The sequence below is a fragment of the Fistularia commersonii genome, chromosome 10 (genome assembly GCF_037954325.1).
Source record: "Fistularia commersonii isolate RoL2024-O1a breed Wild chromosome 10, RoL_Fcom_v1.0, whole genome shotgun sequence".
Classification (NCBI taxonomy): Eukaryota; Metazoa; Chordata; class Actinopteri; order Syngnathiformes; family Fistulariidae; genus Fistularia; species Fistularia commersonii.
In genome coordinates, this window is record NC_141293.1 from 20,268,004 (window position 1) to 20,285,654 (window position 17,651).

A 17,651-nucleotide genomic window follows, 5' to 3' on the forward strand; every position below is an offset into this window, starting at 1 on the left:
TGACGTTTGCCAAACAGCCATTGGTTTGTTATTTAAACTTTATTATAGGTTCTTTTGGTGCAAGATTGTAACTGATAAAATTCTTACTGGGAGTGTGAATACATGACCGGTAAAACCGTTTTCCTTTTCCCTTAACAGACACATACTTTAGCTCTCCCATCGCAGCCCTCTAACACAGATTCTGTTGCCATCTCTGGACGCAGACCCGTCTTTTATTCCTCCACCTGTTTCATTCCTGCTTCTTGAACAACTAAATACTTGTTGGAACGAGTAAACCCAGCCTCACGAAAGCAAACACACACAAACATGAACAGATGAACAGATGAAGAGTGTGAGGTTGTTCGCTGGTAACCGCTTCAGGAGGGCTGCGGTACATAATAAGGCGCGGAAATTAGAATGGAAAAAAAAAAAAAAAAAAATCCCCCGATTCCCAAAACGTAACTTCAAATGCTGTTTCTTTTGCGCGCTAGTGCCACTTTTTTGAAACATTACATCATCCCTGCTCTGGGAAGACTCGTGGAGAAAAACAAGGCCTTTGAGAAGCCGTTCTGCTTGAGGTGAAGGTGGTGAGCCGAGCGCGAGGCCGCTCGCACCAACATCTCGGTGCGGCCTTTTGAAAAGGTAATAAATTAGAAAAAGGACATGCTGGTAAAAAGGAGGGTTGTTTTCCCTGCTCTGACTTTTACGTTTTACGTAAAAATCCATCAGAATGATGCTGTTTTTTTTTCCCCCACTTTTCTCAACACCCATCAGCAAATGTTAACAGGTTAAATATGAATCCGGCCATCCCTGATACCGGACCGGCTGTCACGGCCCGACTGGACGCGCTGCTACATTTGCTGCACAAAGCGATGCATTTGCCGCACTGCTGGTGTCAATGAAAGAATAGCAAACCTTTTATCACAATGGCAGGTTTCTCTTTTTTTACCCTTTTTTTTTCCTTTTTAATCTGAGGTATGCAAAGTTTGGGAAGACACTGACAGTGATGCAACTTTCACAACATATCAACAATGAAGGTATTTTTTTCTTCCGCCCCACGAACACTTGTTCTCACTTACTAAGAGTATTTTGACGACCCTAACAACCGGCGCGTGAGGTTGAGCGAGTGTCCTCGCGCGTCACTACGTTTCTCTCAGTTTTTCTCACTCGCGATGCCGTTGCTGTTCCCGATGGCCGCGTGCACGGCGGATCCTTTGTTTTTGAAAGGCAGGGAGTAGGGCTGGCGAATGTTCACCCTGTCCTTTTCGGCCTCCAGGTCTTCGTCGTAGCGCTCGTCCTCGTCGTTGTCCTCGGCCTCGCTGTGGTGAGGCGACGAGTGGCGCGACAGGGCGGGAGACGGGGGCACGGAGGCCGGTCGGGGGTAACGGAAACCTGAGGTCTGAAACACAAACGGACCAAAAGAAAACATTTTACCATGACATCATTTTCTAATGAATTCATTCGGCAGCTTCCTTGTTCTACTGGACCTCTAATAAAGATTCAAAGTGCTTGCGGGTCAGATGTGCAGTCTGGACATGTGATTCTCTGTGCAATGAAACTCTTATTTTGCCGTCCCACATAGGTAGAGAAAAATATTGCGACAAAAGTATACGTTCTCTGCCTTTTCTCATTATAGGGAGAGCACATTAGACTTAACTATAATCCTCTTGGAGACAAAACCAGAACAGGATCAATCTTTTAAACCAAACTGCTTTCGGTCCGTTGTTTAGAAGTAGGATATGGCGTAAGGCTTGGACGGACACGGGTTGTGACGACGTTAAGATGCTGGGAAGCAAGCGCTGTGAATCAACGTATTAGAGCATCCACGAAACGCAATCATTATAGGAATATTTAATGCAAAATACTTTTCGACTATGACATACATCAGCGAAGGTCCAAGAGTCAATCTCGTGACACAAAAGGACACATAGGTTTACTTACCGATGTGGGGTCGTGTGGTTCGTAGAGGAAGGTGTCGGGGAAGGCTTTAGCCAGAGCCATGTGACGGGCAGATATATAATACTGAAGCACGGCAAAACAACAAACCGAAAAAAAAGACAACGTCAATTCGTTTCCAACTCGACGGGCGCAACGAGGGGAACGTCTGAAGCGGCGGCCTCACCCTGCCGAGGTATCTCCAGTCCAGGAGGTCACTCAGACGCTCGGTGCGGTTCCTCTGGATGATTCGCTGGCGTCGGCTCTGCTTGCAGAACTGGAAGAGGAAGGAAGTGAGCTGGTTACACGACTCGTCCACGCCTCGGTACCGCCGGTCCAGGATGTAAATACCTGCAAAACAGACACGGCGAGACACGAGGAGGAGCGTCCGTTACCCCTGCTTATCTTTATTTAGAGGAGAAAACGAACACTCACCATATGCCGAGGGGTCTGCGATGTGCTCCTCCATGAAACAGCCAAAGCCTGACAGGTTGGTTGAGATGGAGGGGATCCCCATGACCGTGCACTCAGCTGGGGACGACAGACACCGTCCGACGCTTTAAATCATGGGTGACCAGACTTTTATGGCTTGCCAGCTACTCTTAAAATGACCAAGTCCAAATGATCTATCAGCAATACATGTATATATGTATGTGTACGTGTGTGTATGTGAGTGTGTGTGTGTGTGCGTATTGTTTCCCTATACGGCACAATATAATTATGTGCATTTTTTGCCATTACCTTAGCATACATTCCCTCCATTTTTGTCCTTACTCTGATGAGGTCTTGCACTGAATGGACTCAGTCAGCTACCAGGTAGCCCAGCCTCGAACACACTCCCAAACCCATCAGTCATGGCGGAACCATATTCGTATCGAGATCTCGGATTGGCTGCATCATCCAGCCGCGGGGATGGGTGATTGGCTAACAGCTATTTTTAAAGACACGCGATCTACTGTTGAGAATTCTGCGACTCGCGGCCAAGTCGTTTTTTTCACGTTGTACGGTGGAGTTTATTTGGAAAGGCTCCGCTGTCGACCCGCGCTGCCTTTGCAATCGACGTGTTGGGCGCCCCTGCTCTAGATGGAGCGCGGCGATGAGCACGGCGTCCTCAGCGGCTGGCGAGGAGTCTCACCTGGTGTGTAACCCCAAGGCTCGTAGTAGGAGGGGAAAACTCCAAGGTGGCAGCCCCTGACGAACTCCTCATAGTCCATGGGCAGCAAAGGGGACGTGGATGACAGGAACTCTGGATGGAAGATAATCTAAAAGCCAGAGAAGGCAAACTTTTAAAGCCTTTAACACGACACGACCTTCTACAGAAGTCACAGGAATGCACATGATTTATCATAAACAAAAGAATTCCTGATGTAACCAACATATTGTCTGTTCATTAAGCTAAAGCAGGGGTGGGCAAACTTTTTGGCTCAGGGGCCACATTGACTTTTAAAATTTAACAGACGAGCCGGGTCAGTACAAGATACAATAAATACAAAAAAAAAAAAAAACACATTTGTTAACAGTACATATCAGACTTGTCTGACATTTGCTTTGAAAATAAAACCAGCTTGGTTTGAAGGCTCTGGCGTTTGCTTGCATTTCATGCACAGACCGGTTTTTCCCTTGTAGCTTCATGTTTGGCTCGTTCATGTGTGTCAGTTTGTCAGCAGTAAAGGCTAAATCACAAAGCCAATCTGTGTCGTTCAGCTCAGGAGAATTCTCAAGTGTTCTCAAGTAGCTCCAAAAATGACATAATCTCCTGTTTGAGCTCCCACATTCAATGATCCAATCATTCACATCAAGTATGAATTCTGTACCGATCTTTAGCGGGCCGAATAAAAAAGACAAACGTCCAGATGTGGCCCGCGGGCCGTAGTTTGCTACCCCTGTGCTCAAGCCTCCCAGTGATCTGTGACCAGCAGGATCTTAGCAAAGCATCTTCTCTTCCTCTGGTCTTTTCCCTTCAGGTGTCGCCACAGCGAGTCAACCTTCTCCATCTAACCCTATTCTCTGGATCCTCCTTTCTCACACCAACTACCTTCATATCTTCTCTCACTACGTCCATAAATCTTCTCTTTGGTCTTCCTCCAGACCTCTTGCCTGGCAGCTCCAATTCCAGCATCCGTCTACCAATATATTCTCCATCTCTCCTCTGTCCATGACCCAACCATCTCAGTCTGGTTTCTCTGACCTTCTCTCCAAAACATCTAACATGTGCTGTTCCTCTGATAGACTCATTCCTGATCCTCTCCATCCTGGTCACTCCCAAAGAGAACCTCAACATCTTCATCTCTGCAACCTCTAGTTCTGCCTGCTGTCTTTTGGTCATTGGAACAGTTTCTAGTCCATCCAGCATCGCTGGTCTCACCACTGTCTTGTACACCTTTCCTTTTATTCTGGCTGATGTTCTTCTATCTCTTGGTACCCCTGACACTTTTCTCCACCCATTCCAACCTGCTTGGACCGTCTCTTCACCTCTTTTCCACACTCTCCTACGCTCCGGACTGTTGACCCCAAGTACCTGAAATCCTCCAGCTTCTTGATCTCCACTCCCTGTAGCCTCACCGTTCCACCCGAGTTCTTCTCATTCACACACATATATTCTGTCTTGCTGCGACTAACTTTCATTCCTCTCCTTTCCAGAGCATACCTCCACCTCTCTAGATGTTCCTCTACCTGTTGTCTGCTCTCACGACAGATCACAATGTCATCCACAAACATCATGGTCCATGGGGATTCCTGTCTAACCTCATCTGTCAGCCTGTCCATCACCATTGCGAACAAGAAGGGGCTCAGAGCTGATCCCTGATGGAGTCCCACCTCCACCTTGAACTTCTCTGTTACCCCTACAGCACACCGTACCAGTGTCTCACAGCGAGCATACATGTCCTGCACCAGTCTAACATACTTCTCTGCCACTCCAGACTTCCTCATACAATACCAGAGCTCCTCTCTTGGCACCCTGTCATATGCTTTTTCTAGGTCTACAAAGACACAATGCAGCTCCCTCTGGCCTTCTCTGTACTTTTCTATTAGCATTCTCAACGCAAATACTGCATCTGAGTCAAAATCAGTGTCCACGGCTTCTATTTGTCCAAGAACGCATGAATAAAACAAGCATGAGCCACAATCACACAAATCTACATGCATTTCATGCGGTCAGCATTTTTCCCAGGCACAATTCTTCCACTAGGCTACAAGACAAGAGTATATTAATTTCACTGTTGGAGCAGACAAGAGCGGGTCCATCATTCTGGAAAATCTGTATTTGAAGCCGAAACGGTAAACAAAAGTGCTCTTTTACATTACATAACAGTCATTAGGCAGACGCTTCTATCCAAAGCGACTTACAAGAAGTGCAATTCAGTCATCGAAGATCCAAAGTACCAGTAGTTGGAAGTCAGAAGTGACCACTCAACCAAACAGCCATCTCAGAACCAGAAACATACATACATACATACATGCATACCTACATACATACATACATTCTTTAATTGTTTGTTTTGTTGAGTTTTTTTTTGGCAGGGGGGTTGGGGGCTAAGTGCGATTAGTAGGGTAGTGCTTGGTGAAGGTCTTGTTGCGATGACTCCTGCACCGAGGCGCTAGGAGACGCTTGGATCGACGCACCTTGACCCGGTCGGAGGAGCTGTTGAAGAGGCCGATGCGCCGCACGCAGTTGAGGATGGGGTCGCCGCTGTCCTCCAGCATGTTGTGGGTGCAGACCGGAGGCTGGCACTGCCTCTGGGTCGCAAAGATGGCGCGCTTCATTATGGTGAAATCCTCTTTGTCCAGCATCTTGGATACATCGGGGAGCTGCCCGCTACGGGGGAAAAACAGGGTGCTTAACGTGAGACCGATGCAACAGATTTAATATTTAGGCAATCGTGAGCAGTGTTAGTTTAACAGTTACTTAATGTCATGGGGAAAACATCCTCTCTGAGGTTGACCTACCATCTTCATGGGTCGACTTAGAAATCATCTACTTGTTGTTTATCACCTCTGAACAGTTCTCGTTTCTATTTGCACTCTTTCTTTCAGATTACATAAGAATAAGAATAAGAACAACTTTATTTATCCCGAAGGATACTGTTGTGCCAGAGTTTCAAGTAAAAACATAACAATAATAAATAATAGTAGGAAGGAGGATCTTAACATATCCTGTTAATACTGTTCACATTTTATCAGAATGATATGCTTGATTTTTTTTTTTGCTACTGAGCAGCAAAATAAGGAATTCATTGTACGAGGATAACACGTTTCCAGACCGTACATATGACAAGGAACACGTTGAATCCTGAATCTTACACCAGAAGTGATTCATAGAGCTTCTTCCCGAAGCGCTCCTTCACAGTTTGAGCCGTATCCCTGGGAGGGACAAACAAAAAGAGAAAAAAATCTTTAGCTTGACAAAGAACTTTGGGAGCTGCGGGAACACCGGAGATGCATGTCCAGCAGGGCTCTTCCTCCGAGGCGACCGAAGGGTGGCCTCACCAGAGCTGCTTCCTGACCGCCTGGCCCTTCAGTGTCTCCACGTTGAAGTTGTTGGTCCGAGCAGGCATGATGAAGAAGGCGATGACGGTCACGTCGCTGTGATTGACCTGCGCGGGCAGAAACACGGGGGTGAACGTGGCATTCAGCGAGCGCTGCCGAAAATCACTGGACACAGAATCATTGAACCTACTCTTAGTAGATAGTTGAGTCTGGCAAGAGCCTCCAGGAAGATGTCGGCTCCTTTGTTGGAGAACTCGTACCTGCCGGCGATGAAGAGGAACAGGCACTTGTCCAGGTTGAAATCCAGGTGCCTGATGGTGAAGACCAAGCAAAGTCTGTCAATGTTAACACTTTTATTTTGGCAAAGCTTCCATGTAGGGGTTTGGTTTCCATTCCTTGAAGCCATTAAAGAGCCCGATTCTTCACATGGCGACTTTTCTTTCTTCGTCTGATCCAATTATGTGGACGAAAAAGGACAATCATGGACAGGCGTTTCACTGATGTTGGGTTTTGTCAGGCAAATTGGAAACAAAAACTCCTCGACCTTTTTACTGAAAACCTTTGCCATGCATAAAATGCACACGACTGATCTGCACGTGCAAATAATAATCTGTAATAATATGCACTAGCCTAGCACCATCTGAAGTGGGACAAAGTGGAATCGAAGTATTTCAAAGCTACTACACGTCGCCTGGAGCAAACATGATAGACCGAAGGGATCGGGAAAATCATTGTTTTGAGATGATCAATTTATCTTCAATGATATACCTCTTTTCATAATAATAATAATAATTACTAATAATGAATCTTTTATTGATCCCCGTGTGGAAATCCGCTCTCTGCAAAGAAGCCATCATGAAGCCATGGATGAACAATGAGCAGAAGGCTGCCAGGAGAGCCGTTAGGGTCCAGTATGTTGCTCAGCAACGCTAGGAGGACCCGGGAATCCAACCAGGAAGGTCCGGTTCCAAAGACGGCCGCTCCACCTCCCCAAAGGTTGGGGAAAAGCCTGCCAGGCGCTCCGCCCTGCTGGGCGTCGATCCCCACCGATCGGGGAAGGCCAGGAGAGGAATACAGGAACCCCTTGGCGCCCTCCTTGCGTACCCCGAGTTAATGAAATTGATTTTAAGCAAGAAAAACTAAAATAAAAAAAGAATTGAAAGTACACAAACATTACGGGTTTCCCCTCGAATTACTCGACTACGAGCTTCAGCTTTCTTCTGACAGTTGGAAGGTTATTTTTGTGGAGCGATGTGAGATCTCCGACCCGTAGAAGTGTCCCCTGACGAACTCCTGGATCCGGTTCTTGCTCTGAGCGTGGAGGTTTTGAAACTCGTGCACGGCAGAGAACTTCTTCACGTTGAGCCCGTTGGGAGTCACGATGTCTGGCCGACGCAGAGACACAAGAGAGGGAGTGTTTTACAGGAGCGTTCTGCAGACCTTATGCCCGGCGTACCTTTGGCAGCTACACACCTGGTTTCCGCTTGAGCAGGTGCTCGGCCTCGATGGCGGTGATCTGAGACACGGTGGTGAAGACGTGGGCGCAGTGAGCCGCCGCCCGCTCCAAACAGTAGCGGTGGTAGATCTGCCTGTCGCCGGCCTCCTTGTCCACATTGAACTGAAGCGGGAGAGAGGGAAGCGTTTATGGACAATACGGTAAACATTTGTACCATGTCAGTGCCAATTTCTGCCAATGTCAGTTTGATCATTTTTTTGGTCTAAATCAACTCCCTTTTATATATATATATATTTCCACACACACATATATTTGTGTGTGTGTGTGTGTGTGTGTATATATATATATATATATATATATATATATATAAAACAAAAAATAAGGCAACAACAAATACAAAATAGCTTTTTCTTTTGTCACTTGGAAGTAATTCATCATCATCTTTTGGTCAGTTCTGGTGGATGTTTAAGGTTATTTCTTTCTGATCACTGATTACATTTTTTGGATGATTTTCAAAAACACAAAGTTTATTTTCTTCTTTCTTACTTTACTTTTCTTTTTGTTTGCTTCTTTTCTAACCCTAACCCTTACTCTTCACTACTTCTGGGTTCCCGTTTAGCTGATTTTAAAAAATTTGATATTTAACATTTTTTTAGGGGGCAGCTGATTATTTTCATGGCATTTCTAAAACCAAACTACCATTTCCATCTATTTATAAATTCATACACACACGCATACATATACATACATACAAACACACACACACACAAATATATTGCATACAACCATAAATATTAGAGTTTTAAACAATGCTCCCACAGACGCCTCGAACTCAAGAGACGAAGCAAATGAAGAGCGTCATGTGCGTCACAGGGAGCACTTATCTGAACACACTCATAAACAAACCTCTGCAAGGTTGTTGTAGAAGTCCACGTTGCCGGCACACAGGTAGCGCCCCAGCAGTGTGGCGTGAGTAGTGAAGATTGTTGCGACGGGAAGTTTTCTGTGTCGGCACAACACCAGACCCAGGCCGGCCAACCACTCGTGGAAATGGGCCACGATGTGCGGCGGCTCCTCGCTCTGCGCCGCGTACTGTGATCGGACCAGGGAATTGGGATATTGATCCCGAAGGCAATACCGTGAGAGTTCTTTGTGCTCACAAAACGCAGCAGTTTGAAATTTTCTCTTGTTTTTTCTTCATAAACGTCGAGACATACTGACCTCACCGAGGAGCCACGCGGTCAGGAAGCCGAACAGCACCGCGTCATTGGCCTCGCGGTCAAACCACGGGACGCCGATGTCACAGAGTTCCCACAGTTCGCTCTTCCAGGTGTCCAAGGACCAGGCGGTGTAACCCACATCGATCAGAACCACGTAGGGGCTGCCCTCAATCAGCCAGCGGCCGAAGTACACCTACAACGTCGGGGCGAAATACACAAGATGATCTGTTAAATTTGATCCGTATGCTGAACCTGGTCCGTTGGGATGACTCTCCGTTGTTGCCTTGGAAACCGGTGGAGTGGCACCCCCTTCAGGGCGGAATAAAGACTAAATGGGTTAGGGTTAGGGTTAGTTGAGCTAGGGTTAGGGTTAGGGTTGAGCTAGTAAGCGAAGGTCTTGATTGACCAGCCATCTCTCTCCCTGCGGTCGCAATGGAAGGAAGGAGGTCTTGGATCCGAGTGCCCGACACGGGAGGATGGACGGGGGCGAGGCCTGCAGAGAGCGCAAACATCCAGAGGAACCTCAAGGGAGAGGAGCTGCTGCTGCTGCTGAATCCAGAGGAGTCGCTGACGTTGTTTTGGCATCTGGTTGGAATGCTTCCTGGATGCCTCCCTTCAGAAATATTCCCAGAGCGTCAAGCTGGCAGGAGGCTTTGGGGGTTGGGGGTCAACCCACAACACGTAGGGGGGGGATTAAATACCCGCGTCTCCCCTGGCAACATCTTGGCGCCCCTGAAGAAGAACTCGTGTTGCAGAGTCCGCGGCCAATCAGACCCATCCCCCCAAAAGGTTGGACAACTACAGACACATGGATCTTTTTGTTGTTTCCAGTCTCGTTTGAAGGCCGATCTCTGGTTATTGATCAACCCGGGGGGAAAAAATCTCATCGATCGGCCTCGTCGATCAACGTGAAAACACGCCTCGTTCAAGAATGTGCACGCATCGTTCTGCATCAGGTGACCGAGGAACTCTAAGGCCCCTCCGCCCAGAGCCTCGTGACTCCCGTGATCCCCTGCGGAGCTTGAAGTATCCGGATCCTGTACACATATAGACATTAACCAAGTGATCTGCCATCAAGTTTTAAACGCGACCTTTCAATTCATTTCTTGATCTTTTATAGAAATCCTAACCACAACAAAAAGGCTGGTTCTGATCACTTTGAAGGTCATTCATTTCTGCACAAGTTTCAGTAACTTTCTGACCGATGAGCACATCAGGTTTTCCATGAATCGGGTAACAGAGAACGGGCTGGGGGAGAAGGAGAGCTCACCAAAAGAAAAATGACTTAAGGACTGAGCAAACAAGACATTCAGCAGAAAAAGTTCACTCATTCATTATCTATATTGCTCATCCAGCAGCTTATCCAGGGCTGCGGGAGCCAATCCCAGCCGTCATGAGGTGAGCCTGGGTTCCCCCGGCCGATCGCAGGGCCAAACACAAGTCAGACGACCGTTGGCCAGTCGGGTCACCGGGGAGCCGAGTGCATGTTGTTCGACGGCGGGAGGAAACTGGAGAACCTGGAGGAACCCGTGCAGAGAATGTGCAAACCCCACACAGAAAGGCCTCCTGTCCAAAGTGAACCAAGAATCTTCCTGCTGTGAGGCGGAACAGAGTGACACCTTTCTAGGTAAAATTTTCAACAACTGTACTAAAAGGCCAGTTCTAACCATTAAAACCATTTTAGAAATTTTATTTTGAAGAAATGTAAAGAAATATATAATGACCCCTAACTTGTGACGCACCCAGTGCCGACTGTGGGACTCCCTATATAGACTCACAAAGAGCTCTTACATTCAGCTGTAAACTGGAGCCGGGGCTTAAATAAACCGGAGCAACATATCGTCTGGTCCCTCTGCAGGCTGTATCCAGGACTGGACAGGTCATGTGACTCAAGATAAACCAGAGAGCTGGAATAAAATAGGATCACCACCATTCGTGCCTTGACATGCAGTTTAAAACCTCTCCCCAAGTTACTCAACACAAAGCGTTAAACACAGATAAACACACAGACAGTTATCTATTTTGGGATGGTGTGTGTGTGTGTGTGGGGGGGAGACATTCATACAACCCCTAACCTTTGTAGAGAAAATGTCACGGGGTTTGGAGATGTGACTGGGGACAGAGGGTTGAGCGGAGAGCGCTGCTCACAACCAAGACTCTCAAGACAGGCTGTCCTTGCACTTGAGACGGATGTGTGTGTGTGTGTGTGTGTGCGTGCGCACCTGTGGTGGACTAAGTGCGTGTGCTCGTACCTTGCAACCGCTGGAGTTCATCTTGTCTATGGTTCTCTTCAGCACCGGGTTTGTGGGCTCGATCAGCTCCACCTGAGTGCGCACGTTGCTCTCCACGTAAGGACCCACCAGGAAATAGTTCTCCCCCCATTCCTCTGAGGTCAGACGGGCTTTAGTCTGGATGACTGTGTAGATGCCGCCAACTATACACACACACACACACACACACACGAGATGTGATTTGAGCTGAGTCCCCAGTTGTTGTGGAAGACTTCCTTCAAATTACTTTCAAATGTTGCGCGTAACCTTGCAGTGAGTTTACATTTCCATCCACAGTGTTTAAAATTAGAGTTCTTCAGGCGCTGTGGGACATTTAAAGTTAATTTTTGCAATGTTGTGTCTCTTGAGTTGATGCTCAAAAAGACCAACTTGTGGGGGAAAGAAAACAAACAATCCTTTTAAAGATTCATAGTAAGGCCTTCGAAATGATGGGCATAAATAAATAAAAACACTTGCCTTTGTTTGCAACCTCCCACGCAATTTCAAAAAGGACGGCGTCCTCCAAATCAAACTCCTCGTCCCACTCCTCCAGTCCTGACAGGGACGTGACGGACAGGCTGCGAGCCAGTGGCATGCTGGATTCAGAAGATAAAAAAAGAAGAAAAAAAAAAAAGACGTCTGAGCTACAAGCACAACAATGTACAAACAATGTGCTCAGAATACAAAGATGATGGTTTACGCACTGATGTCAGTAACTGCCTTCAGGACCTTTCGGCACTGGTAACTCACTTTTACGACACACTGGATTTGTTTTTTGTGCTGCTTTAGGGTAACTGAAGTCGCACCCCTAAGAAACGGGACTCTGACCAAGAACCACTTGCTTATGATGACAAAAGCAGATCGGGAATAAAGAATTTTACACAGACATTTAAAATGAAACATTGATATTGAAATCTGCATCAAACAAAACAAAAAACAAAAAAAAAACACCTTTTTTATTGGAAATTTAGTTGCGGTGATTTCTGTGTTCTTTTTGAACTGTTAATGCCATTTTTTTTTTTTTTACAAGCCTTGTATTGAACACTTGTCTATCAGAGTAGAGTTATATTATATAAGTACGGGAGAGATGTAATATTCTGTACGTTTAGTAAGAAATAAAACGTGATTATATAAATCTCTATTATCAACCAAGTCCCATAGTTAATGTACAGTAAGGAAACACACACAAGAAAGCAAGAGAGAATAGTTTTGTTCAGCCTGGCTCATGTTCTGAGTGAAGTATGAGTAGAAATGAGACAGTCTTTAAATTTGGCAACTTTCTCTTGAGTAATGCTTCCTTTCAGACCAGCGTGACGCTGATGTGTAAAAGAAAAACTCAAACCCAATTCTTTACACACCTTTCACATTAAACCGCGGCGACGTAATCGTCGGTCTCAGATTTGGGTGTATTTTTTTGGGTTGACGAACTCAACACAGGGTATTTTCTCTGTGGTTTTTGATGTCGAATGGTGACACGCAGCTTAGGCGCGGGGCTTCAACTGACACATCTAGAATGTTCAACGTGCGAACTGCATTTCCACTCGGACCCGGTCAAAGGCCCTTTCCTGTGGAGCCACAAGACACACACACCTGTTCTGTGACATATGCCACTGGGTGAATGGGGAACGCCGTACGATTAGACAAAACTAAACAACACAATCAAATGAGCAGCATGAAAACAGAGAAAAACAATATGATTGATCCGACTCACAAGTGCTACGTATGCATGTATCTGTTCATGTGGATAACTGTTGTGAAGAGAAAAAGGCAAATTGGTGGTTTTTCTAAAAACAGAAATGAACGTCCACTAAGCTCATGACTTCTTCTTTGCTATTTTTTTCCAACTAGTTCACCGATGTGTTGTGTCTTTTCTATTCTATTTCGAACAATCAAAGAGACATTCCCAGGTTCAGTGTCGACATAGACGTGCACACATTATTCTTGCAGGGATTGTGTAACTGAATCGGATGAACGAGAATCAATGCAGAGGCAAGAACGGACAAGACGAGCATGCGTGAGGTGTGACTGTGTTACGGGGCGTCACAAGGTCACACTTGTAGCTTCTATCTCCTGTCCCTGCATTCGAAGTGTTCATTGGGGATAACGTGCACATCCTTGTTAACAGCAGGTGATACATGAGACCCAGTAGGGGACTTGAGGGGGGGGGGGGTGAAAGGCCAGGCTCAATGGCTAAAAGTCAGTCACACTCCCAGCTGTTGAAGATCCTTGAGTTTACCCATTCAAAAATAGGTTTTGGTCACCAAACAGTACGCGCACTGCGCTGATCATCACTAAAACCTCTTTCTTACAAACCAAAAATCTGCAAAGCCTGCATGGGAGCGTCAAGCCTCGGTAACAGATCCACTGTTGCACAGATCGTTTCTGCCTCTCAGGACATGTCGCTGCACAGGAGTTTGGTTTACTGCTATTTTACGATTGACAAGACAATTAGGAGCCCAGAAGCTGGAACCTGTTCTTTATTTACCTCAAGTAGCACTGCGTTATACTGAAGTGTAAATACACTGAAACATTACCACCTTTCAGTAGTACACCACGCAGGGGAGAACTGTCATATTTGACTTAGCAGATATGTGGATGACGTGTGTCACAGAGCTGAATGATTAATTTATCCTTTATTAATCCCTCTTGGGGAAATTGGTTCTGTGCACCGACGCCATCCCAGGTGAACCTTGATCCGTAGCTGCCAGGGAGCAGCGAGGGGTTCAGCGCGTTGCTCAACAACACCCGGGAATGATCGCTCGACCTCCAGCGCCGCGACGACCCCGAATTCAGACGGTGTTCGGTGTGAAGCCCCGCACGCCGGAGGCCCCGGAGGCCCCGCCGCCACGCAACGACGGCATCGCCATCGGAGCCAACTTGCGTGTGTCCTCTGCGCGGCTGCGAGCGGGAGGCCTCCGCAACTCCGGGAGGAGAGCCTAACCCCTCGGGAATCACACACACACGCCGTCGAGGTCGCAACACACGCCCACCTCAAATGCAATATGTTCGGCAGACGTGCGCGTCTCAAGACACGCACGGCGCTCCGGGTCGCGTCCCGCGTCACCGGGTGGCGCTGCGAACGTGACCGAACGCATCTCCCGCAAGGCGAGCGGCGGAGACGCGACCAGGCTGAGGATATAAACAAAGCATTGGTCTACTCACCCGTAGGTTTTGTCCCGACTTCACCAAGGTGAAAGGCGCATTACCGGCCGACGCGCACGATCGCACCACGAAAACAGTGAGAGCGAGCAAAAAAGGGGGCGGCGGCTTCGGCCAAATGTCAGGCGGCCACATTGGCGGAGGGGGCGTGTCCGGTCGGGCCGAGGGGGCGGGGCCAGGCCGAAGCAGGAAGTGCGGCCCGGAGGGGACACGTACCACGTGACCAGAACTGGGCGTCTTCACAGGCCGAGAGACGCGATTGGTCGAGTCCAAGTGGAAAAGGAAGGGGGGGGGGGTCCTTCCGGACTCGGTGAATTATCGCTTCTTCCAGTCAAAAGAGGGACGTGACCAACAGCGGGGAGGGGGTGCGGATATTTATAATGTCTCTTGAGGGTCATGGGGAGGTCTATTTGGAGAATACAGCGTGACCAGTGACATTAAAACCCCCAATCCCCCCCCGTCTAAATCTCCGCCAGTCAATTTATTGTGTCACTCGCACTTCTCTTTATGTAACTCCGGCATCTTCCGGCCCTGATCCGGGCGTCCGTCTGTCCGTCTGTCCGCCTGACCCGCCTGTCCGCCGGGCGTCCGTCTGTCCGTCTGTCCGCCTGACCGCCGGGCGTCCGCCTGACCCGGCTGTCAGCACAGGTGAGGTTGCCCGGAGAGACCCAAACGTCACAGCACTCTTTGCACTGCCAACTGCAACTGCATCTCTTGGGAACGCAAACGAACTATGTGTCAAACAGAGCAGCCACGGGCATATCTCATATCACACGGTAGCTTGGCGGCACAAGATGATCCGCAGAGTTTCCCAAGCCAAGCAGGTGATCGCCGATATGCAAAGAAGGCTCGGAGAGGCTGGTACCAACGTGTCACAGCAGGATCGACTTCATGTTGGAGCGGGTGTAGATGAGGACAGCTGGGATGGAGCAATATTTAGTTCACGTATGCACTACCAACCCTAACTCTTCCCCATCGGGTTTCCTCATGTGTCCTGTCCAAAGCAGAGTGACATTACAATGCCTCTGACACCAGAGGTCACAAAAACAGGCCCGTGGATTGTTTGGCAAAGATAATGAGTATAGCTCATTAGTTGGGTGTGAAAGTAGTTTGACATTTAGTTAATGCCAAATTAATTTAGCTGATAACATTGCTGATATGTGTTCGTGATTTGACTTTGCATGAATTAATTTCACTGACTGAAATTTGACTTCAGTATCTTATTAAGCTTCCCCTAAAAAAAAACAAACAAAAAAACATATTAAACGTCTACATAATATTAAGCAGTGACTCAGCCCTGGGATATCGGGTAGGTAGAGTAAACATGACCCTGTTCTCCACATATGTCAGTTGTTAAGTTTGCAGTTACTTCATCAAAACCAAAAGCAAAGATTTTACTGGCTTGCTTGCGAAACACATTTCTGTCTCATATAAAATTTGGCAATTGTACCCAAAGTGCCCACATACATTGAAGCAGCAAAGCGCCAAAGCAAAACAGTGAATGAAATACCGACCAAAAGCCTCCCACGCTTCTAATGGCCATACAAATGGAACCGCATCAAACTACCAAACATTGTAGATACAAAAAACGACTTGTAACTATGAATCTGAAAATATGCCTCGTTGGAGAAACGTATATGTATATATATATATATATATATTTTTTTTTTTTTTTGATTGAACATAAATAGTACATACAAATATTCATATGTACAAAGAAACATGGCAAGGTAGAACTGAATGTCAATGACACAACCAGGGATGAGGAAGCAAAGGACATAAGGACATTTGTTCGGTATGTAATCAGAAGTTAATAGTGTTAACGGTTTGTGAGAAATGTATAATGCTAGACAAAAAAAGAAATTAAAAGGAAATGATTAAATAGATAGATAGACAAATAAAATTAAAAAGAAAGGGAGGAGAAAAACTTGCAGGGGAATATAACATGTAATTAAGTTGGTGGTTCACAAGGAATCTCAGACATGAAACTGTATATTTTTTGGTTTTTGGATTTTTCCATAAGTTTTAAGGATTTTTTATATAATTCAAAATCGTTTATGAAGAAAGTAAAATTTGGGCAAGATTTTTGCATTGTTTTTGTGAATGAAGAACTTGGCCAGGCCTAAAATAACATTGACACAGAGTTCATCTCTTATGTTGCTTATAAGTAAACCAAATGTTATATCATCTCTTGAGAAGGAAACTGGTGACGATGGAAAATTATCTTTAACCCATTTTTGAGTTTTAGCCCAAAAGCCCTGTACTTTTTCGCATGAGAAAAATATATGGTCAGTGGTTTCAATGTGGTCTTCACAAAATGTACAAATATTATCTTCAAAATTAAAGCGTCCCCTCAATAATTCCTTAGATGGGTAGATGTCATTCATAATTTTGAAGTGGGTCTCTTTTGCCTTGGGGGGTATGGGTAGAGTCAGATACATAGTTCACAGTGCGGCAATCGATTCCTTATCAAATTTATTTAAAATATTATTTTTGTTTTGACGTCCAGGGAATAAGTTTCCTGTGAAACATTTCCTAATAAAGGAGTTGCTGCACTTTCTGTCCAGAATTGAGATTCCCTGGAGTGATAGTCGGGGTAACTGTGATTATACAGTTCCGTGCGTCATTATATTTTTGGTCAGGAATACAAATTGTCGAGGCAGTGCGTTTCGTAACTTTATCAACTCTAATATGGGAGGCTTAAATCTGTGTTTAGTACAGAACTGTTCATAGTCTAGAGGACTGCCATTGTCATCCATCAAGTCAATTATTGACCATATACCTTTCTCAAAGCATTCCTTGTAAAACAGAGATTTGTTGCCATGCAGTACATATCGATTGTTCCAAATTATTATACTGTGTGGTGAGAAATTGTGTACGTATATCAGTTTCCAGAATAATATTTGTTTATGGAACTCTGAAAATTTGACAGGAATCTTGTTGATATCAAAGTCAGAGATTAGCAGAAGACTTAGGCCGCCGACTTTGTTGAATAAGTAGTTTGGAGTACAATACCAGAAAGAATGATGATGTTTGATCCAGGATTTCAACCAGTTCACCTTCAATGTCCCATTGAGACAGTCCAAATCAATCACTTTCTGCCCTCCTTCACTTGTTTTTTTCTCCATATATGATTTTTTTAGA

General features: G+C 46.1%; 1 protein-coding gene across 2 annotated transcripts; it reads right to left on the bottom strand.

Annotated features, from left to right (window-relative positions):
- Positions 1-24: 24 nt before the first annotated feature.
- gys1 (glycogen synthase 1 (muscle)) lies at positions 25-14,658 on the bottom strand. Of its 2 annotated transcripts, XM_086154264.1 has the most exons (17): positions 14,511-14,527; positions 12,053-12,189; positions 11,826-11,944; positions 11,331-11,512; positions 9,080-9,271; positions 8,765-8,950; positions 7,876-8,020; positions 7,670-7,787; positions 6,593-6,713; positions 6,403-6,509; positions 6,217-6,276; positions 5,539-5,731; positions 3,050-3,176; positions 2,350-2,445; positions 2,102-2,265; positions 1,921-2,001; positions 25-1,378 (listed from the first exon to the last, which is right to left on the bottom strand). In XM_086154264.1, exons 3-17 carry the CDS (start codon positions 11,941-11,943, stop codon positions 1,133-1,135), a joined length of 2,136 nt encoding a protein of 711 aa, XP_086010390.1. In that variant the 5' UTR covers position 11,944; positions 12,053-12,189; positions 14,511-14,527; the 3' UTR covers positions 25-1,132. The 2 variants fall into 2 exon arrangements, with proteins under 2 accessions (XP_086010390.1, XP_086010389.1); XM_086154263.1 differs by lacking the exon at positions 12,053-12,189 and having other exon boundaries at positions 14,511-14,658.
- Positions 14,659-17,651: the final 2,993 nt, after the last annotated feature.

Coding starts and splice junctions, on each gene's coding strand:
- gys1 (XM_086154263.1), bottom strand. CDS start 11,943: ATGCCACTGGCTCGCAGCCTGTCCGTCACGTCCCTGTCAGGACTGGAG. Junction 9,272..11,330: donor TGAACTCCAGCGGTTGCAAG/GTACGAGCACAC, acceptor CCGACGTTGTAG/GTGTACTTCGGCCGCTGGCT. Junction 8,021..8,764: donor TCTACAACAACCTTGCAGAG/GTTTGTTTATGA, acceptor CTCCCGCTTCAG/TTCAATGTGGACAAGGAGGC.